Source organism: Vicia villosa, unplaced genomic scaffold, assembly GCF_029867415.1.
Source record: "Vicia villosa cultivar HV-30 ecotype Madison, WI unplaced genomic scaffold, Vvil1.0 ctg.000867F_1_1, whole genome shotgun sequence".
In the NCBI taxonomy this organism is placed as follows: Eukaryota; Viridiplantae; Streptophyta; class Magnoliopsida; order Fabales; family Fabaceae; genus Vicia; species Vicia villosa.
In genome coordinates, this window is record NW_026705392.1 from 40898 (window position 1) to 64264 (window position 23367).

General features: G+C 37.6%; 2 protein-coding genes, 1 long non-coding RNA gene and 1 pseudogene across 3 annotated transcripts; 3 read left to right on the top strand and 1 right to left on the bottom strand.

Annotated features, from left to right (window-relative positions):
• The first annotated feature begins 1902 nt into the window (after positions 1–1902).
• LOC131631836 (iron-sulfur cluster assembly protein 1-like) lies at positions 1903–2277 on the top strand (annotated as a pseudogene).
• A 3-nt stretch (positions 2278–2280) lies between these two features.
• Positions 2281–4140, top strand: LOC131631824 (uncharacterized). The gene is made up of 3 exons (XR_009292831.1): positions 2281–2825; positions 3134–3670; positions 4095–4140. It is a non-coding gene; the product is annotated as an uncharacterized LOC131631824 (long non-coding RNA).
• A 13302-nt stretch (positions 4141–17442) lies between these two features.
• LOC131631826 (uncharacterized) lies at positions 17443–17898 on the top strand. Its single transcript, XM_058902598.1, has one exon. It carries the CDS (start codon positions 17443–17445, stop codon positions 17896–17898), a length of 456 nt encoding a protein of 151 aa, XP_058758581.1.
• A 2313-nt stretch (positions 17899–20211) lies between these two features.
• On the bottom strand, positions 20212–20919 carry LOC131631827 (uncharacterized). Its single transcript, XM_058902599.1, has one exon. The coding sequence runs from the start codon at positions 20917–20919 to the stop codon at positions 20212–20214; it is 708 nt and encodes a 235-aa protein (XP_058758582.1).
• Positions 20920–23367: the final 2448 nt, after the last annotated feature.

Consider the following 23367-nt stretch of genomic DNA (forward strand, 5'->3'; position numbering starts at 1 on the left):
ACATTCAACAATGTTCTGATACAAATCTAGCATGAAGTGATGTTGGTAGACATTCAAAGTTCTGAAGCTATCCGAGGGAAGCAGAAATCAGAAGATGTGAATGTTCTAAAAGATCCAGAAAACTCAAGTTCTGAAGCTGTCCTGAATGGAAGCAGAAATCAGAAGCTGTGAATGTTCTGAAGATCAAAGAAATTCAAGTTCTGAAGCTGTCCTGAATGGAAGCAGAAGTCAGAAGCTGTGAATGTTCTGAAGATCAAAGAAATTCAAGTTCTGAAGCTATCCACGATGGAAGCAGGAATCAGAAGCTGTGAATGTTCTGAAGATCAAAGAAATTCAAGTTCTGAAGCTGTCCACGATGGAAGCAGGAATCAGAAGCTGTGAGTGTTCTAAGGATCTAAAGAAATTCAAGTTCTGAAGCTGTCCAATGGAAGCAGAAGTCAGAAGCTATGAATTCTCTGAAGGCAGAAGCTTATATGATCGTCTCTACCGAAATAATCAGGGAAGTCTTTTATTAAAGTTCTTCGAGTATTTATTTCAGGGGGAGATTATTTATCTCAGGGGGAGATTGTTAATCTCAGGGGGAGACATATTCATATGCTTATGCTATAGCTGTGTAATTTGTCTTTTGCCGTCTACTCTTTCTGATCGCAAATTCATATCATTTATATATGTTTTTGTCATCATCAAAAAGGGGGAGATTGTTAGAACAAGATTTGTTCTTATCAATTATCTTAGTTTTGATGATAACAATAATATGAATTTTGCTTAAGATAATATGGTACTCTAATCCAATGCAATTTCCCTTTCAGGAAATATATAAAGAGTACGCATAATTCAGCGCTCAGAAGTTGTGTCTCAAATGGTTCAGCATGCAACATCAGAACATGATCTGGCAAGACATCAGAAGATGGTCGAAGCAGAATCAGAACATGGGTCTATGAAAGCATCAGAAGAACATGAGATCAGAAGCACTGAAGATCAGAAGATGGTATCACGAAACAGAAGCACTTCAAGGTCAGAAGATCAGAAGATGCTATGCACCAAGCTGTTTGACTCTGATGATATTCAAACGTCGTATTCACAAACATCAGATCAGAAGGAAGTACAGGTGGCAGACTACGCTGACTGACAAAAGGAACGTTAAAGCTACTAAAGGCAACGTCAGTAGACACAGCGTGAACAAGGCTCGAGGTAGTTGACAAAAGCGTATAACATTAAATGCAATGCTGTACGGAACACGCAAAGCATTAAATGCACTCAACGGTCATCTTCTCAACGTCTATAAATATGAAGTTCTGATGAGAAGCAAGGTTAACGATTCTGCTCCAAAACAACTCAAATTAACTTGCTGAAACGCTATTCAATCAAAGCTCAGAATCTTCATCAACTCACTACATTGCTGTTGTAATATTTTAGTGAGATTAAGCTTAAACGTTAAGAGAAATATCACAGTTGTGATTACCGCTTTTAAGAAGCATTTGTAAACTCTTAGAATTGATTACATTAAGTTGTAAGGAACTAGAGTGATCGTGTTGATCAGTATACTCTAGGAAGTCTTAGGAGTGAACTAAGCAGTTTGTAACTAGAGTGATCGTGTTGATCAGTAGACTCTAGAGAAAGTCTTAGAGGGTATCTAAGCAGTTGTTCCTGGAGTGATCAGTGTGTGATCAGAAGACTCTGGAAGACTTAGTTGCGGACTAAGTGGAAAACCATTGTAATCCGTGCGATTAGTGGATTAAATCCTCAGTTGAGGTAAATCATCTCTGCGGGGGTGGACTGGAGTAGCTTCGTTAACAGCGAACCAGGATAAAAATAATTGTGCAATTTATTTTTATCGTCCAAGATTTAAAGTCACACTTATTCAATCCCCCCCCCCTTTCTAAGTGTTTTTCTATCCTTCAGGATCCTTCGACAAGAACGACCCAGCGGTAGGTACCGGTCTTGTCGGAGCTCCCGCGTGTGGTGATGTTATGAAGCTCCAAATTAAGGTTGATGAGGTCGCCGGAAAAATCATCGATGCTCGCTTTAAAACCTTTGGATGCGGATCCACCACCGCTTCTTCATTCGTTTTGTATTTAGGGTTTAGGTTTGTTCCTATTGTGGTGTTTTTTTAATCTAATTTTCCGTTCTTCCTTCTGGATTTTGATGGTTGCGACTAATGATATTGTAAATTATTATTGATTATTATGATTCTAATTCTTAGTTTCTTAGTTTGCAGCTACTGAATGGGTTAAGGGAAAGCAAATGGAAGAGGTTTAGACCATTAAGAACACGTAAGTTCCTGAATTTTAATTCTTGAAAATTTTGTTGCAAGTTTGTGTTTTGGTTCTGGAATCAATTTTATTATGTGATTTAGTTTTGTATTGATATTTTTTGTATCTGATATTGGGTGAAGAATAGTTATACCTTTGAGAAGGTTTTGGGTATTCATAAAAGTAACAAAATAGTATGTTGCCATATAAACATGAAAATAAATACGTTATAGCAAGTTTTATTTATTTTTTCCCTTTCCCATTTTCCCTTTATAGTTCTTCACCTTCAGCAAGCAAGGATGTTAGTTGGTAGTAGAATTAGGACATGCACGTTTATTACATTGATCTATCACTCACAATTATTTTCTTTATTATTAATTAATCGCATCATTTTTGAATGATTTCATATTGAAGGGTAAGAAGTTATTTAGAATCTAATTGATTAATGATTTGGACAATGTGTAATTTGTGTTTGTGGTTGTGAATAAGGTGGTGCCAAGAAAGTTGTTTTTTCTGTCCAAAGAAAGTTGTTCTTCAACATCATTCCTAGCAGAACTAGAGCTGCCAAGGCATGTGTTTACATTTGTAATACATTGTCTTAGCAAAAAGTTTACGGGTTTTTTAGATGGCAGTGTTATGTACCAGTTTTGTACTTCTTTTTTGTTGTAACATTATATCTTCTTTCAACATTATTTAATCCAAATTTAAAAGTTTTTACTTTTATGTTTCTAACCATGCTTTTTATGTGGTTAAAAATCAAAACTTTGTGTTTAATGTCGTATAACCATGCGTTTTTATTTCATTTTGGTTTATAAAAATGTCTTCTTTTTGTAATAATCAACTTACAATATGGGTTTTTCATGCTTTCTACTTGCAGGCAGTGGATGAAATGAGGAGAAATATTACTCTCACGGTTTTTCTCCCTCCCTCTCATTGTGATTTTTATTTTTGTGATGTTAATTGTTGTAAAATATGTTTAGAGAATTGTGAGCATTCCATTAGTATTGCACTTTAGTCTCTTGCTGCTGCATTTCAATTTTGTCACTCAATATTCATAATACTAAGAGTTCCTTTTAAATTACTTTCTTAAAAGTAATAATAATGTTCTTGTGCATCATAAATATCTTCAAAAAAATTGTTAAAAAGGAAATGTATTTGCATTTTGAATGAAAATGCTGATGAGGAAAATGGTTTAAATTTATAGACCATTTTAAGAATTTAATATTCAAGACATAATATAAATCAGGCTCAGGAAAAGATCAACAACCATCTGCATATGAAATCTTGATTTTTCATCCTTCATCATTTACTAATGAATCATGCTCTTTTTCATCCTATTTATAGTTTTTCATTTCAAGGAGTGATAAATAGCTAGCAGGGGTATTCTATGTAATTCAGATCAAGATACTCTTATCAAGGTTTGTTCATTTTAATGTCACTTCTTCACCAATTTCTTATATCCATGTTGATTATGATATCAAAATTATAACCAGTGTTTTATGAAACTTTGATTTGAATCTTAAGAAAATGGAATGAAAGTTAACTATCAAGCTTAACTACAACTAAATACGCCTGCTTAAGTTGACTAACTCCAGCTTATTAAATGATTGGTTTGAGCTGCTATTCTATTATATTCTATTTATAACTTTGATTTGAATATGTATCAGCATGGGAAAATTTGGTTAGTATTTTGTCTTTTAATATAAGGCAATCTATTGTATAATAGTTGTGTATGATGATAAGTAAGACGTTTTAAAATTATAATAAGACTTTTTAAGACCTCCTATATTTTTAACTTACTTGTGACATTTCTTACTACAAACTAGCTTTCTGTTTTTGCAGGCTTACTTTCTGCTACGAGCCAGTATATTGATTTGACGACCTCCTGTTTGGTTTTATGCAGCAAGTTTTGTCTTTTTGAGTGAATGTTTTGGTTAAGTGGTTTTGTAGTTTAATTGTTTCTTTTTGCAGGTTCTAGTTGAAACATGGCCTGGAGTTTTAAAAAGGACTTGTAAGATGGAATCAAGGAGGCAAACACAAAAATTGATGGGAGTTTAGGATTGGAGACAGTAGGCTAAGGGCGCATTTTGTGTAGTTTGTCTTGATGGTGTAATATTTGGAAATGTTTATATTGGAAATGGCCTTGTACTGAAATAGATTTGAAACCCAAAATATGTAATAGTTTATCTTGTAATGGGATTGGAATAAAACTTTGAAATGTGTTGAATTTGTAATGCAAGGCTATCTTTCTCAAACATGACGTTTGGACATGTATTTTCCTCCTTCCAAAATTCAAATTCTCTTTTGTTCTTTAGAACCTTGAATGAGTATCAACAAATATGATGAAAACCATAAGTCTTAAGAAGAACTATGCTTGAAAAGTCATCCTCCCATGATTGACTTTGATAAAAAGTAACAATTCTATCAAATATCTTCTAGCTTGAAACGATTCATAAGTTCCTGCATGTTTCCAATCTTCCTCTTAAATATGTCTTGTAGTCCTAATAATCAGATAATTCAATCTTCAACGAGACTTACATGAATTAGGCCTTACATAATGATGAAAACCCTTAATCCATAGGAACAGCCATAAACTCTCTAAGTCCCAGTTCAAAGCACAGAGGAGAGCCAAATGAATCAGTTTTTATTTGATATGTACACCTCAAAATCAATATGAAGCCTTAATAATTCAAAATCTTTTATCCCAATACCAAGTTATTGATTAATGAATGTATGATGTGTTAATGGCCTAATGGAGATGCATATGCAAATTAATGAGAAACCATAGGTCAGATAAAGAATAAAATTAGATGGGCAAATTTTGGGGTGCAACAGCTGCCCCTATTTAATCATCTTGAACCTGAAAGAGAGATTGGCGCTAGCCTTTCGAGCGTTCAAGGTAGAAGAAGATTAAATATCAAGAGAACCTGAAAATTTGCCTGATGAGAGATAGAACCCACTGGGGAAGAAATGGTGTCAACTCCCCTGAGGAAAAGTGTATCAATTCTGGATTGAATAAATTAACTCTGGGTTAGAAATGAAATAGAACTCAACTCTGGGTTGAAGAAGAAAAGTGGGTCAACTCTGGGTTGAAGAATAAAGGGAAGTCAACTCGGGGTTGAATAAGAGGTAAATATCGACTCTGGGTTGAGAACGGAAAGGGAAATTAGTATTAGTGGGACAAGATATAGGCATCAACTCTGGGTTGAGAAAGAAAGTAAGAACATCAGCTCTGGGTTGAAAAAGGGAAATATGAACAATTAGAAATAACCGTCAACTCTGGGTTGAGTGGGAAATGATAAAAGATAACCGTCAACTCTGGGTTGAGTGGGAAGGACAAAAGATAACCGTCAACTCTGGGTTGAGTGAGAAAAGAGAAAAGATAACCGTCAACTCTGGGTTGAGTGGGAAAGACAAGAGAAGTCAATTCTGAATTGAACAAAGGATGACCGTCAACTCTGGGTTGAGTGGGAAAAGGAAAAAGATAACCGTCAACTCTGGGTTGAGTGGGAAAAGACAAAAGATAACCGTCAACTCTGGGTTGAGTGGGAAAGACAAAAGATTTCCGTCAACTCTGGGTTGAGCGGGAAAAGAGAAGTCAATAAGAAATAACCGTCAACTCTGGGTTGAGTGGGAAAGAGAAAAGATGACCGTCAACTCTGGGTTGAGTGAGAAATACAAAAGATAATCGTCAACTCTGGGTTGAGAGAAAACAAAAAGATAACCGTCAACTCTGGGTTGAGTGGGAAAAGGATCAACTCTGGGTTGAATAAAAGATAACCGTCAACTCTGGGTTGAGTGGGAAAAGGCAAAGAAGTCAATTCTTGATTGAACAAAGGATGACCGTCAACTCTTGGTTGAGTGGGAAAGAGAAAAGATAACCGTCAACTCTGGGTTGAGTGGGAAAGGAAGACAAGGATCAACTCTGGGTTGAGTGGGAAAGAAAGACAAGGATCAACTCTGGGTTGAATAAAAGATAACCGTCAACTCTGGGTTGAGGAGGAAAAGAAAGATCAACTCTGGGTTGAACAAAAGAAAAGATAACCGTCAACTCTGGGTTGAGTGGGAAAAACAAAAGGTGACTGTCAACTCTGGGTTGAGTGGGAAAAGAAGAAATCAATTCTGGATTGAATAAAAGATAACCGTCAACTCTGGGTTGAGTGGGAAAAGACAAAAGGTAACCGTCAACTCTGGGTTGAGCGGGAAAAGAGAAGTCAATAAGAAATAACCGTCAACTCTGGGTTGAGTGGGAAAGAGAAAAGATGACCGTCAACTCTGGGTTGAGTGAGAAATACAAAAGATAATCGTCAACTCTGGGTTGAGAGAAAACAAAAAGATAACCGTCAACTCTGGGTTGAGTGGGAAAAGGATCAACTCTGGGTTGAATAAAAGATAACCGTCAACTCTGGGTTAAGTGGGAAAAGATAATTAACTCGGGGTTAAAAGATGAAAGGAGAGTCAACTCTGGGTTGAACACAAAAACATCAACTCTGGGTTGAAGAATGATGAACATGATTGACTTTGGGAGATGACACCACAATGGTAACTCTGAGTGATCCAGTGGACTATCAATTGAACGCTTTATAGGGATCTCATCTGGTGAGTAACTTGGCTTATGCTTCACATGCAAATGTTTGATTTATCTCATGCACTTTTGGAGATGCAATGCAATGAATTCTATATGTAGTGTACTGATCGATTGTTCAGGGTTTCTGCTTTGCGTGGAATAGATCAGGTGGAGTTCTCAACTCAGCTTGATTCAAGATAGGGTGGATGCACCTGTTTTGTTGATGATCGGATCATGCGGATGAAATGATAATGAAAATGCAATGATTATGCATGATGTATGTATGATTATGAATGGAATGATTGTTTCCAAGATACAAGGAGTGAGTGGAGGATGCCTTTATGGGAATTTCGTTGCTTGCGAAATTGTTGGTGAAGGTGAGGTGTTTGGATTGACCCCTCGACACTTGTCTCGATATCTGACACTTGGTTGAAGATGAAGAGATGAATTGTTACTATCTTGCCCCAGCTTGTAAGATCCCTTGAGATAGAACTTTGATAATGCTTGAATCATGGAGATGTGCAATGGTCTGCCCCAGTGTTGATCATGGAATGATTGCCCCAGATTGAAAGGAATTGTTCCACCAGATGGATGCTTCAAGTATTTGCCTTTGGATGACCAACCTTTGCCTTTGTAGGATTACTCGATGGAATTTCAATGTTGAACTTTCCTTGGTATCAAGTACTTATTTTCAAGTTTAGAGACAATTCTGTTTTGAAAAGGATAATGAGAATGCAATGCACATGTTAATCTCAAAGGAAAGAATTTTATTTGTCAAAAGGTTGTACTGATACTAACACAAATGACACAGCAACATTAGGAGTCAGTTTGACATGATTTTACAGTTTGTATGCTTTCGGAACGAACCCTACTTCAATTAGGACTTTTGAGGGTTGTAACGTGGTCGGGTTCACGGTTTAAGAAACAAAGGATAAAGGCTCAAGTTCTACTTAACCCAACCCTCTTCGTGATGTTCTCCAGTCCTACGTTCAGTTAGCTTGACACGAATGTTCACCTTTCAGGAAGGATTGTAATGGATGAGGATCTTTTGCAACTTTGATGGAGATGGCAGCCACCCTTTGGTGCTTTCGTTGATGATCATGACAACTTGTCCCTTGGAGGATTTTTGTTCTTTTGCTTTCCCTAATTTTTGCCTGGACAAAAGTTTCTCTTGATTTTGGGTTTTCGTTGTCCAGCGGGATATGCCCTAATTTTTGCCTAAGTCATTTGCTTCAAAGCTTTATTATTTTTTTTGACTTAGCGGGCTATTGCTTCTTTCTTTTTTTCCTTTTGATCATGATTCATAACTTTCTTTTTTTATTCTTTTTGTCTCGTTCGGGAACAAGTTGTATGACTTTGATGATTGACTTGATGAAAAGGTTGTGACTGCCTTCTTCTCAGTGAATGAGAGACATCCATTGTGGATTATGCTCTTCTTCTTTGTTGTGAGAAATAGAATATGATTGATCCTCTGATGGAATACCTGAAAGTTGAGCGCTCGGTCGCACTAACTGAATACTACCCTGCCCCTGGTAAAGATTGAGGGTTTTGCATTTTTTGAAAAGAAACTACTACTCCATAGGCTCAAAGGGGTTTACGAAGGTTTCACTCCCTTATAACTCCGGTGTTTAGGAATTGAAACAATGCCTGTACATCCTCAGCAGGATCTTGTTCCAAAAGCATACAGTTAGTAGTTCATGTGTTTTTGATTTTTCATCATTCTCCTTTTTTAGTTGCTTAAGACAAATGAGTGAAGTATCAGTGAACATAATGACAAAGATGAAATGATTTGAGTAAAACATGTATATTACATTATTTTTATATATTCAAACAGAATGAATTTCTTACAATGAAAAGTACTTGATAACAACAAAAGTAATACATTTGAAAGTGCTTGAGAAATATATACAATGGCAAGCTTGGCCTTATTTTGATGCAAATGAAATGTTCCCTGACGAACACAAAGTCTTTAGGCTTCAACGGTGGAAGGTGCCCCTTTAGGAGGCATGGGGTTTTCTGATAGTAGATTGATCTTGTTTGTAATTCTCCATGATTCTTTTTCTATGAGCTCTCGTCAGATATCGGTGTGGAGGAATTGTCTTGTCTGATTTGATGGAGAGGAAGAATGTAAGAGTATTGGTAACCATGGATGCATATGCATGAATGCAAAATGTTAATGATGATGCAAATGTATCATAAATCAGGATCAAGGATCATGGCCTCTTGGATAGCAGCTTCTCATGGTCAATAAGATATGGTCGAACCCTCCAGATTCAGAGGTTCAACGTTGCTTTCTGGATAAATAGGCGGTGCATAAGTCAAAGATGGTCGAACCCTCCAGATTCAGAGGTTCGACGTTGATTCTGATAGATGACTGATGTAGAACTTCTGTATAAGTCAAAGGTGGTTGAACCCTCCAGATTCAGAGGTTCGACGTTGATTCTGATATATAACTGATGTATAGCTTCTGTATAAGTCAAATGTCTCGGGATCAAAGGTTCGACGCCTTTTTAAATACCAAGAGAACCAATAGTCACCAACAGAACATGAATAGTCACCAACGGTACCTGTTATGTATATCCCACCCCACTCACAGGTGAATCTAGGTCCAGGTAGGTCAATGGCTTCCAGCGTTATCAGTTCTCCTGAAACACCATCATTGTCGCAAATACATGCCAACAACGGTATCTCATTTGAACCTCGGCTGGTCGTGGGTCTCATGATCGCAATCAACAGAACCTGACATTCTGTTGGCGTCATGACTATCCACTCTATCCTAGGTGTCCTATGTGTCAACTCTGGCCTGGGTATTGGGCCTTTTACCTCATAGAAACATCCCACCCAACCTGCAAACAGAGAAAATATGTGACCCCGATGGGGGCCTAAATCCAGTCCAGAATGCGGGAAGGTAAATATGATATGCAAGCAGGAAATAATCATGACATGCAAATATAAAGTAAATAAATGCAACGCATAGACAAAATATAGCACACCCAATGAATAAGCAAACAAACGGATAGGCTAGGATCGACTCGCTAAGGATGGACCAGCACAGGTCTATCACATCCCCAGCAGAGTCGCCAGCTGTCGCACGCTCGCGAAATGATGAACAGAGTCGCCACCAATATATTTATCCCAAAGAGGGAAAGGAATATCAGAAAACCTAAGATGAATAAGAACGAGGTCTTTCGACCAGAGATAGGGTACGGGAGTCGGTTACGCAAGGGGAAGGTGCTAGCACCCCTCACGCCCATCGTACTCGATGGTATCCACCTATGTTTGTTGCTATCTAAAGGGTGTATAAATCTAAAGCTTAATTGCTAAGGGAATGCATGCAAATGAAAGAAAAGAAACACGGGGGAAATAAGGTTTATAAATAATTGTGCTCGCTTAGGCCCCGCGACCCAATGCCTACGTATCCTTTTCAGGAATCAGAGCGCCGTAGTTCGGCTCTTTAGTTTTTGTTTGTTTTTGTGTTTTTTAGTGGACGAAGTTACATTCGCACTCCGCTGCTCGACCTCTGGAGTCTTAAGCTGGGAATGGAGCGGAAATAACGTGTCCGATTAGGAGAAAGAATGCCCTGAAGGCAAGAGAAAGAATGCCTCGGAGGCAAGAGAGAGAAGAGAATATTGGTTTGTGTTTTTTATGTAACTTCGTGATGAACAAAACCCAATACAAGGCTTCGCACCACTTCATTACTTTGTTTAGGTCTGAGCCTTTATTAAGTGTTTTAAATGTTTTTGGTTGAGTGTTTTTTAAGGGATTTTAATCTGCGAGTTGAATCACATAGAATGTATGATGTCAGAGAAACAGATTAGGGAATGAATCCCACTCATTTCTCTGCATAACCGAGAAACAGATTAGGGAATGAATCCCACTCATTTCTCTATTGATTAAGAAACAGATTAGGGAATGAATCCCACTCATTTCTCTAAGTAGTGATCGAGAAACAGATTAGGGAATTAATCCCACTCATTTCTCTTTCACTAAGTGTTCGAGAAACAGATTAGGGAATAAATCCCACTCGTTTCTCTCCCACTTTTAATGTGATTCGCCTCTTCCTTTGTTAAGTACTTTAAAGTCGAAAGAGAAAAAAGGAAACAAAACTAGCCTAAGATGAAAACTAGCCTAATATGATGAAGGGAACTTCTAAGTCTTAATGTTGTCATGGTTTCTACCTAATGGTTAGGAGCAAAAAGCGGCATGAAAATATAAGCATAAGCGGAGATCGAAATTACAAGTAAATAACGATACCAAAATTAATGTAAAGTGGCTAACATAAACACTTGAAAACATGGTACAAGACATGAAGGCGAACGATGCAAAAAACAGTGCGAAATCGAATTAAAAGGGCTATTTATTTTTTATGGTTTTTTTATGACAAAAGTACATGATTTTAATCAAGCAAAAAGAAATGAAATAAAAGCCTAAACTATTATTTTTTATATACATTTTTTATGTCAAAAAAGTTGTATTAGAATCTAAGGATTAATAGGGAAAAGCCAGCATTTTATTACCTAAAAGAAACAATGAAAGAATCTAAGTAAAAATACTAAATTGCTAGTTAATTATGTGAATCAGGAGGGTGTAAAATGAATACAGGGGCGTGAATAGTAAGTTGGGTGCAAGGCCCATGAAGAGAAGCCCAATAGTTTTTGTTACAGATTTTTGTTTTAAAGAGAAGGGGTGCAATAGGCCAGTGGGGTGAAGATAAGCATATCGTATGGCCCATAGTGATTATAGTGTTGATCCAAGTTACATTTATTCAGCTTTTAATTATTGGTTTTATTAAAAAGAAATGAATTTAATAAAATAAAAAATAGGAAAAAGGGAAATTAGGGTTAGTGTATGACCTTTCGCCTTCCACAGATTCAACTCCCTCACTCTCGTTCTCTTTCTCTCGTTCCCTCCGACGGCGGCGCGGCGGTGATGTCCTTTTTCGATCGAAATCCCGGCCATAGTTCTCTATCTTTCGTTCCTCCGCTCAAATTGCTCTCCGTCTAGACTCTCAATCGCACTGCCTCTCGAGTCTCCCTCTCTCAATCGCTCGTCTCCACTCATCTCTTACGCGTATTCATTCTTCGAGTGTTACAACGCTTGTGCCGATCGATGAACAACGATTGAAGATGAACCCGTATGGCTTTGCGGAGTCTTGAAGTGAGATGGAGTTTCAACTACACTGATGGCCGATAGAGGATGTCGATGATTGAGGCGAATCTGAATCAGTGATGATGATTGATGAGCTTGCACTGGGAATTACTGAGTTGCGTTTTGGCGATGGGCGAAGAACGACGCGAGGGCAAAGAACGACGCGAGGGCTCGGTGAAGTTCTTCAGGTGACCTCTGAAACTCCCTCTTTCTTTCTTGTTCAGCTCTTCTTCTCTTACTTTGAGCTTCTTCTATTGAATTGTCTTGCTGTTGTGCGCGAGGTTGAGGGATGAAGGTGGTTGTTATGATGAAGATTGAAGCACGGTTGAAGGTTCTGTAGGTGAAGATTGAGTCTGTATCTGAAGATTGAGGAAGAAAGTGAGGTATGAAGCGTGGAGAGTGAATGGTTATGGGGAGTGTGATGAATGTTGAATCCGTGATGATTATTGATGGTGTGATGATGTTGTTGCAGAGAGATTTTGAGAATTGGTTGAAAGAGGTTTGAAGAGGATGATTGAAGTGTAGATGCAGAGAAAGTGAGGGAGATTCGAAGATGATGAAGATATGGTGAAGATAATGGTGTGGAGTCGTGGAGAGATTGAAAATGGTGAAGTGAAGGAAAATGGAAGTGAAGAATGTTGGTGAGTGGCTCCGAAGATGGAGAATGAATCAAGAATCGTGGAGTTGAGAAGTGAAGAATGTGATTGAAGAAGGGTTGTGGAGCTAATGATGAAATGATGAGAGAAGAATGGTTGAATGGGAAGAGTGAAGAGATTGAAGAAAATGGTTGAGTCAAGGTGGAAGTGGTGTCGAGAGAGCCCAAAAATGGTGGAGATGCTGATGATATATAGAGGTTGAGGAAAGGTTCTGTGATTCCAGGTTAATTATACCTTCTGATTTTCAATTATCTCTTTCTGTTTCAATTGCCACTCTCCTCCTCTTGTTGTAATTCTGTTAGAGATTCTGTTGGAGGTTATAGAGAAGTAACTGATTCGGTTAGTCAGTTAGGTTTCTGTTAGTTGATAGTTAGGGAAGTCCTAGGTTGTTACAAATCTGTTAGGGGATGGTTGGTTAGTTACTAATTTGTTAGGAATTAGTTATGGCTTAAATGACAGTTAGGAACGTTAGTAAATCATAACTGGTGGTAATGTGAATTTGGAAGTTAGTTATGAAATGGAACTGTTATTATTTTTCTCTGCTTTTGAACCTTGAATATTGGATTTTGCTGCAAGCTGTTAGATATATACACCTTTGATATCAGGAATACTTAAACATGTGAAATGAATTTTCCTGAATGTGAGATATTGTCTAAAACATGAGATTCTGTACTGAACTTGTGAGGTTATGCACTGGTTATTGATCGTGAACTGGCAGCATGTATGTCTTGAGAGTTGACCATGTAATTGATTTCTTCTCAATTTCGGTGGATCTTAGTATTTTGATAGATAATAATTTGATGAATGATTGAACTGTGACTGTTTGGTTTTATGCAGCAAGTTTTGTCTTTTTGAGTGAATGTTTTGGTTAAGTGGTTTTGTAGTTTAATTGTTTCTTTTTGCAGGTTCTAGTTGAAACATGGCCTGGAGTTTTAAAAAGGACTTGTAAGATGGAATCAAGGAGGCAAACACAAAAATTGATGGGAGTTTAGGATTGGAGACAGTAGGCTAAGGGCGCATTTTGTGTAGTTTGTCTTGATGGTGTAATATTTGGAAATGTTTATATTGGAAATGGCCTTGTACTGAAATAGATTTGAAACCCAAAATATGTAATAGTTTATCTTGTAATGGGATTGGAATAAAACTTTGAAATGTGTTGAATTTGTAATGCAAGGCTATCTTTCTCAAACATGACGTTTGGACATGTATTTTCCTCCTTCCAAAATTCAAATTCTCTTTTGTTCTTTAGAACCTTGAATGAGTATCAACAAATATGATGAAAACCATAAGTCTTAAGAAGAACTATGCTTGAAAAGTCATCCTCCCATGATTGACTTTGATAAAAAGTAACAATTCTATCAAATATCTTCTAGCTTGAAACGATTCATAAGTTCCTGCATGTTTCCAATCTTCCTCTTAAATATGTCTTGTAGTCCTAATAATCAGATAATTCAATCTTCAACGAGACTTACATGAATTAGGCCTTACATAATGATGAAAACCCTTAATCCATAGGAACAGCCATAAACTCTCTAAGTCCCAGTTCAAAGCACAGAGGAGAGCCAAATGAATCAGTTTTTATTTGATATGTACACCTCAAAATCAATATGAAGCCTTAATAATTCAAAATCTTTTATCCCAATACCAAGTTATTGATTAATGAATGTATGATGTGTTAATGGCCTAATGGAGATGCATATGCAAATTAATGAGAAACCATAGGTCAGATAAAGAATAAAATTAGATGGGCAAATTTTGGGGTGCAACACCAAAGGCACTGGTTAGAGGACTCACTAAGGTTTCTAAAAAGTCCTAGAACACTTCCATACCTCAAAAATTGAGGGAGATATGCCCTGTCAAAGTTGGGTCATTTTGGAGGGAAAATGTGGAGAAAACTTGAAACTTTTTGGAAATGGGCCCATATTTTTGAGATCCAAACTTCTTCCTTATGATATTAGGAGCCCATAAATCATTGGCCACGAATTTATTTGGTTTAAATTAATTTTATAGAATTTTTTATTCATTAAAAGTTCAATAAAATTAAAGAAAATCAAAAAGATTTGAAAGAAATTTGTTTGGTATCAAATCCAATCTATATTTACTCCAAAACTCAATCAAATTTCGTGCACATGGTAAATGGAGAGAGATTGGATCATTCAAGGCCAAAATTAGAAAGAATATAAATCAAATTTCAATCAAATTTGCATTTTTTCCAATCAATCTTTTCCTCACAAATTAGTCCATTCTTTCCTTAAACTTTTTACCTAATTTGGTCCTCATATATATACCTAAGATCAGTAGAGGAGAGAGGAGAAAAAAAATCTTGGAGAAAAGAGGCCATAACATTAGGGTTTGAAGTTAAAGAATTCCATTCAAAGTTGCACTCTCCAATTTTACTTTGCAGCCTGCCTCAAGAAATCTCAAGCCTTGCATTGTATTCCTGATCTGATATAGAGTGAGATTGGATCGATTTCCATAGCCAAAGCGTTCCAGATCGTCCTCTCCAACAAACTCACGGTTTGCAAGCTTCTTTAAGATTCAAATTTTTAACTGACGCTATTTTAATTGATTTCATGTATCTGTACGTGTTCGTGATGATGTTTGGAGGCATTTAGATCTATTATACGCAAGCTTTCATGTAGGAATGGTGAGACACCATTGTTAGGGCAAGACTATGTCAAGCTCGCGTTCTGGAGGTTATGAGCGGATTCAATCCAAAACGATCCCTCTAATGAACTCGTGGGACCTTGAATATGAGATCTGGGCGCATAGGTTTTGTGTTTAACGTTGTTCTTTGAGCTTTTTTAATTTTACAGGAATGGCTACGAAAACTTGATGCAGAATCCATGGCTAAATCGCAACAAAATCGTAGCAAATCCTAGTGCTCAAACGATGAAGGAGGTGAACAGTAAAGGGGAGACTCTTTGACCATACACGGAGCGCCCTCATTGGTTGGTCAACGAACCAGATTCTCTTGCCAACTCTGATTGGTCACGCGCAACTACAGGGGGGCCCACGCATCTGATCTTTGACTTTTGGGTATTCACCAATTAATATATATTTTATTCGTCTGGTTTATTTTATTAACAGTTGAAACGCACAGCCTGGATGGTAAAGTGGAGAACATGGTGACTGGAGGAACCCTTGTTCGAATCCTCTGCGTGACAAGTTTTTTCAAAATCATTCCTTGACAATCCAGTGCAACGCATCAAATCACGCCTATGGTGCATCTCTTCTCGTCACCATCAGATCTTCAACAAGCTTAAATCCAAGCGCCCAGAAAAGGATGTCCATGGTAGACCCTCAGATGCTTCTCACACTGGATCACGCGCCCAGCTAAGTTTGTTTTAGTTTTTATTTTTTTTATTTAATTTTCTACTTATTTATATTTCTTCTCTTTATCTTTTCTTTTTTCCTTTTTTTTGTTTTAATAAATTTAGTTTTAATATGTTGTTCAGTAATTAAAATATTTTTATAACCATTTATATTATTTAATCGAAAACTTTTTTTTTTGTAATATCAAATTTTCTTTATAATAATAAATTTCTTAAACCCTGATTTTATTTTATGCCTTAAACCCTGATTTCTTCATGATCATTAATCACTGTTAGGGTTAATTAAAAATCTTCCGACTACGCGCCAGGGCAATCGAAAATCTAAGTTCCAATCCTTTCCTTTATTTAAGTTTTATTTTAATCTTTGCCTTGTAGGTTCAACTAGATTTTACTTCATCTGTTAATGAATTGGCTCTACACTCACCCCATTATTTTCTATTAATTCTCAGATGACCAGAGTCAATCAAGGGTTAGAGGAAGATCAAGGCTCAAGATCAAGATGTTTAAACTAATTATTATTCCCTCTTATTTTCTGCTTTCATTCCCCTTCCCCGCAGGTGTTTATTGTAATAGCATAGGGCATTTATCTTTCCGCCTTTAATTTCCGTGTGATTTTAATTGCGTGGTTAGTAAATTAGGGAGTGCAACGTCATCAATCAAGCGTTAGATCACTAATCATACAAGATTAAATATTCGAACTGAACCACGTGATTATGCACCCACACACCTTTAGGGTAACCCCTCTTGTTGCCTTATAATGTTGCCTTAGTTGTTGCCTTAATGGTTGCCTGTTGCCTCTAAGTGTACTAAATAGTCAAGTCCCTCGATTCCGAGGATACCTAAAGCAATGTTGCCTGTCGCCTTCAAAGCTATTGAAACTCCCTAGATGTTGCCTTATAAAATGATTGTCCCAATTGCTAAGGTGTTCTCGCATGATGCCTAAGAAAATCAAATGACTATTATATCCTTCCCTTAGACTACCTGCCCTCTTTATGGCATGGGACAGTCTTATGGCGAGCGATTATTCTCGATGACCCGTACATCCAATTGAAAGACTTCCTGCCCTCTTATGGTATGGATAGACTCTTTCGCCCTGAAAAGCTAAAAGGACAAATTTCAAAACTTAGGGTAGTTGCTACTAATTGCTTGCTCTAAATTCAAAATCTTTTTCCCACTCTTTTCAAAATCAAATTCCAAAAGACTACGCTTATTTGCAAGCTAAAGTTCTTCTTCGAAAATCTTTTCAAACATTTCAAACAATTCAAACGAACAAGTGAGCTAAGCAATTAAGAGCCCATGGATAACCATGGATGCAAAGGGTGCTTTACACCTTCCCTTTGTATAACTTACCCCCCGAACTCAAAATCTTTTCAAAAGGTCTTTTCCTGTTCTTTTAGCCTTTCTTATTGGATAAAATAAAAGTCGGTGGCGACTCTTGCTATCCGATACATTTCGATATAAAGTCAGTTCACCGTATTACAAGTATGAAGTGCAATGTTGATGCGGGTTTTAATACTAGTAGGGGCACTACGAATAGAGGATGGTGTATTCGAAATCACTTTGGTAACTTTGTGTGTGGGGGAGCAGCATGGGATTTTGGATCTTTTCCTATTATTGAGGCGGAAGCATTGGCTATTAAAGAGGCTATCCTTAGTGTTATCGACCTTCATATGGAAAAGGTTACCTTCGAGAGTGATTCGCAAAGTACTATCCAAGCTATTCATTCGGGCATCTCTGGTTTGTCCGAATTTAGTTTTATTATTTCTTCAATTCGTAGTTTGTTGCTTAATTTTCCTAACTTTGAGGTTAAGTTTGTAAAACGCCAAGCGAACTCGGTTGCCCATTCCTTAGCTAAGGCGGCCGATTCTTGGACTAGGCGTAGTTGGTTTAATGTGATTCCTCCTTGTATTGCTACTTTGTTGATTAATGATATGAGTTGATTTTGTTTGTGTCAAAAAAAAACATGAAGAGAAGATTTGTAACAAGCAGTAAAGAAACATTCAATTTCACACGTTTCCACCCCATAATCTTTGAATTTTCAAAATTGGACAAGAGCCACTTAGTGACTGACACGTGGCAATTTGATTAAAAAAATAAAAAATATATAACACAAGCATGAAAACTAATCGTGAAACAAAAGGTGGAATTTTTCTAGATCTTTCTTCTTCTCTCTCGCAGCTTTTCTCTCTCAAATCACACATAACCATTTCTTACATATCAAAAACAAATAAAACTCATGGCACTGGTTTAATGAAAAAATGGAAAGAGGATTACCGGTGTTTTCATGGTGGCTTGGACCGGAGATCGACGATGAGTTGTTTGGTGGCTGCAACCGGATGATGGTGCGGTGATTCGGGATCGGAAGGAGCTGGTCCGATGGCTGGTGGAGGGTGCGGATCTGTTTTCGTCGGTGGTGCAGCTTCGGATCCGGGTGGTCGTCGGCCGTAACTTCATCGGAGAGTGTTATCCGGTGGTTGGAGGGATGTGTGACGTCCTTCTCCTTTTCTCTTTTTTCTGCAAAAATACAAACGTTGTACGAGTCATGATGTTAGGAGAAAGTAAAAAAAATTCAATGTTGTTCTTGTTAGTTGTTGTTATTTCAAGGTTTGTGAATTATTGATATGGTTATTGAAGTTTTGGGTGAGCTGTTGTGATCGAGTGAGAGCAAGGTTGAGCGCTTGCGGAGCGGTGGCCCTGCGTGTTGGAGGACGGCGCCGCAGTGGTTGAACGATGAGCAGTGCGGTAGGAATTTATCTCTTTTTTTTTTATATCTTTGAATCTTTTTTCCTCTATTTCTTCCTGCAAAAATAACAATAACAAAACTTGCACAAGTTATATTATTTTAACACATATTTTATTTGATGGTTTGGCAGTGTTTTGAAAACTTGAAAGAGTTTGAGTTGTTTGATAATTTAGTGAAGGTAAAGGCTATAGTTTGAAGGGAAGGACCATATAGAGTCATGAAGATGTTTTTTTTCGGTTTATTGAAGAGTAATTCAATATTCAGATGTTGTTAGTCAGAAGCAGTAAAACTTCTGATGTTTTGGAGTTGAGTTAGTTAGCGTAGCTGTTAAGTTTAGTAAGGGTACTTTAGTATTTCTTAGTACGGTACGGTTTGTACCCTAAACTTGTTCACTAAGTTTAGCTTTTAGGGCTGGGGTGGCAATTTGCTTTTTGTATAAATAGTCTTGTAGTAGCTATCATTAATAGTAGAGAACGCAAGTAGAATATACAATATTATTCCCTCTCATTAATCTTTGCGCCGTTATTCTCTTTGTCATCATCTTTATTCATTGTGCACCAACAATTGGTATCTAGAGCTCCGGTTCCAAACACAGGGAAACACGAGTGAACGTGAGTTTGTGTGACTGTGTGATTGATTTTGTTTCAGGGAAACAAAGTTGTGTTGAATCACATTTTTCTTGGTTGTTTGTGGGTTGGGAAACACTGTGTGAGTGTGAGTGAAATCTATTTTTCTGCACAAGTTTAAAGATGAGTGGAAGCAACTTGAATACCAAACTTCCAGTTCTTGATGGCAAAAACTGGAATAGATGGATGATTCAAATGCGTGTATTATTTGGTGCTCAAGATGTTCTAGATCTTGTCACTGAAGGATATGTTCCGGTTGCAGCGGATGCAACAAAAGAACAAAGAGATGCGCAAAGAGAAACGAGGAAGAGAGATCAAAAGGCGTTGTTCTTCATCCATCAGTGTGTGGATGTGAATGTGTTTGAGAAGATTGCTGATTCTATGACGTCAAAGGAGGCGTGGGATATACTGGTCAGGTGTTACGGTGGTGACGTATCAGTGAAGAAGGTGAAGCTTCAATCCCTAAGAAAGCAATATGAGAATCTCAACATGAAGAACAATGAGAAAGTTTCTGAGTATATCTCTAGAGTGATTTTGATCACTAATGAGATGAAGGCTTGTGGAGAAACTCTTTCTGAACAAGTAATAATAGAGAAGGTATTGAGATCATTGACCCCTCTATTTGATTACACTGTTGTAGCCATTGAACATTCTAAAGATCTGGACACCATGAGAATAGAAGAGCTGCAAAGTAGTCTAGAGGCGTAAGAGTTGCGTCTGACTGAAAGAACTTCTGAAAGGGAAGTTGAGCAAGCTCTGAAAGCTTCTTTTGTCAAGAAGGACCAGAAGCTAAAAAAACATGGTAGGTCGCAGAAGTCATAAGTCTTCTATTCTGATGAGGAGAAACATCAGAAGGGAAAGGAGAAGTATGACAAGAGAATGGTTCAGACAATGTCGTTTGCAGTAAGCCCCATGATCCTTTGAGACCACTTTTGAGTGGAAGTAACGAAAGGACCACTTGCAGGTAAGTGGGACTTAAACCAGGTGTATAACAACGACAAACAATTTCGTATGGCTCCTCCTTTACCATATCGAGAGTGAATGGAATAGTACATATCGACTAGCAGAGTAGGGACCGGATTCTTATCCACAAAAAGACATATAGCGGCCAAATCAACGAACTTGTGAATGTTAGGGAACATCACGATCCCATAAATCAGAACGGCCAGAAGGGCGTTGAAAGCTTCCCACATCTTTTTGTTAGCCAACTCTTGGGCCTTTTCAATCAAGAAACTCATATAGAAACCATGAGTGTTACCATTCTTCTTCCAATTTTCATGAACGTCTCCTATGCTCAAATAAAGAGCGTTGGCAATGTAATCCAAATCAGGCTCCTCTGGGACACAAACAAAAGGAACCTTGCGTTGAACCTTGATATTGAGAAAATGAGAGTACTCCTCGAGAGTGGGAGCCAACTGATAGCCTGAGAAGGTGAAACAACGCAAGTCGGGATCATAGAACTGGAGAAGAGTAGATAAAGCCCATTCGTCGACATGTGAGTACAAAAGAGTCAAGATGTTGCCATAATTCTCAGTGAACACTGTTTTATTATGACCAGTAATTAATCCACCTAACTGTCCCAACTGAATCATGCCTTAACGATGGAAACTGTAAGTGTGAGTACGCCTTGTAGCTTCTCTGGTAGCGGTCACGTTGTTAGTCATCCTGAATGAAAAGTAATAACCTCAGATACCCTGAAAAATGGCATGCATATGAGAGATAATACTATTTTTTTTTGTTGCTTTTTTTTTCTTACATCTTTTCTACTCCTTTTTTTTTGGAAATTAAATATGCCATGATGAAAATGATGCAATGGGGTTTCTCCCAACATAAGAGATTTGTGGCGTTGTCTCTGAGCAGAATCGGGCGTCACAAGATCAAAGGTCCGGCATCTTTTTTGGAAACACATGAATATCAAGAACCATGAGAACAGACCAAATAAAGGTCCGACCTCAACTATGAAGGAGCAATGGTATGTAGGAGCCAAGGTTTCCTGTCCCACCCCAATTTCACAGGTATGAAGTCTAGACACGGACAAGTGGTTCCTAATGGTCACCAGGGTTAACGATTCCCATGGGGTACAATGTTTTTGAGGCACAAACGTGCCAGACACAATGTTCCATGAAAGAACCTCGCCTGGTTGTGGTACCCCATGTCAAGCTCGATCGTATCAAACGCTACGGGAGTTGACATGGGCATCCACACTAATCCTAAGTATCACTGGCCTGGGTAGTCGGCATTTTACCTCACAAAAACCCCCCCACCTGTAAAACAAATCAGGAAAAATATGTGGCCCCCACGGGGACCCATAATATAGTCCAGATGCATGCGGAAAGTAAACATGATATGCAAGCAAGAAATAAATATGATATGCAAGCATATATACAAATGAAGCAAACACATAAGTAAATAAAGAAACACCCAATAAACGAAACAAACGAAGGCTAGGATTGACTCGCTAAGAATGGACCAGCACAGGTCTATCAACATCCCCAGCAGAGTCGCCAGCTGTCGCACGCTCGCGAAAAATGAACAGAGTCGCCACCAATATATTTATCCCATAAGGGAAAGGAATATCAGAGAACCTGGAAAAGGAAGGAACAGGGTCTTACGACCAGAGAATCAAGGTACTGGAGTCGGTTACGCAAGGGGAAGGTGTTAGCACCCCTCACGCCCATCGTACTCGATGGTATCCACCTATGTTTGTTTCTATCTAAAGGGTGTGTACTATGTCTATGTCTATATGCGAATGAATGCAGAATGTAGGGGAAATAAAGAATTGTACTCGCACGGGCCCTACCCCGCTGCCTACGTATCCTTTTCAGGAATCAGAGTTACCGTAGCTCGGCTCACGATTTTTTGTTTGTTTTTGTGTTTTTTAGTTGGGCGGAATTAACGTTCGCGTTCTTGCATAAGGGACGACCTACGATGCGATCGAGCGGAACTAACAGTGCCCTTAGATGCCAACGAGGCAAAAGAAAAAGAAATGATTGGTTTGTATCTTTTAGGGTAATTCCATGATGACAAAGACCCACTACAAGGCTTCGCATCACTTCCTTACTTTGTTTTAAGTCTAACCATTCATTAGTGTTTTAAGTGTTTTTGGTTGGTGTTTTTTAAGGGAATTTATTTGTGACTTAGATCATACCAAAAAAGGGTTTTTGTTTTGTGAGTATTTAGAGAATGCACATCAAGGCCTACACCTTAATCGTTTCTCTAAATAGCGACTAAGAAATACACCGAGGTCTCACACCTCAATCATTTCTTTTCCGCTAAGTAAAAGAAAAACAAAAAGAAGTTTTTTGTTGTGAATATTTAGAGAATGCACATCGAGGCCTACGCCACAATCGTTTCTCTAAATAGCGGTAAAGAAATACACCGAGGCCTCACACCTCAATCATTTCTTTTCCGCTAAGTAGAAAAGAACATACATCGAGGCCTACGCCCCAATCATTTCTTTCCTACTATGAAAGATAGCAACGATATGATCCTTGTCGGTATTTATTAAGTATTTTAAAAGCTGAAAAGAAAAAGAATGAAAGAAGGGAACTATTTCTAAATTCTAATCTAAGTTGTCTATACAAGGGGATCAAAAATAATAAAAGAACTATACACTATACATGGAACAGGCAAAGGAAAATCAATATGCGACAAATAAAATTGAGAACTATAGCAAACAAATTGGCATTCACAAACACACATATATCACTTAGTTCTAAAAAAATCGAGACTAAAAGTAATTCCTAAGTCTACTAAAGAATTATTTGCAAAAAGTGTTAATCAAAGGAAATTCAAACATATTGAAGAAAAAGATTTATTAAAAGGATTAAAACAATTAAGAACAATTAACAAAAATCAAGGCAATTATTTAATCAACCTAAAATATCTAAACAATTTTTATGTATTTTTTATTTGATTTAAAATTGGAATTATGAACTATAATAAAAGCAAAACAAAAATCAAAGTAAAATTTAAATCTAACAGGTGGAGGTGTAATAGAAATTGAAAAATGAACTAAAACTATGTTAAGAGCGCATCTG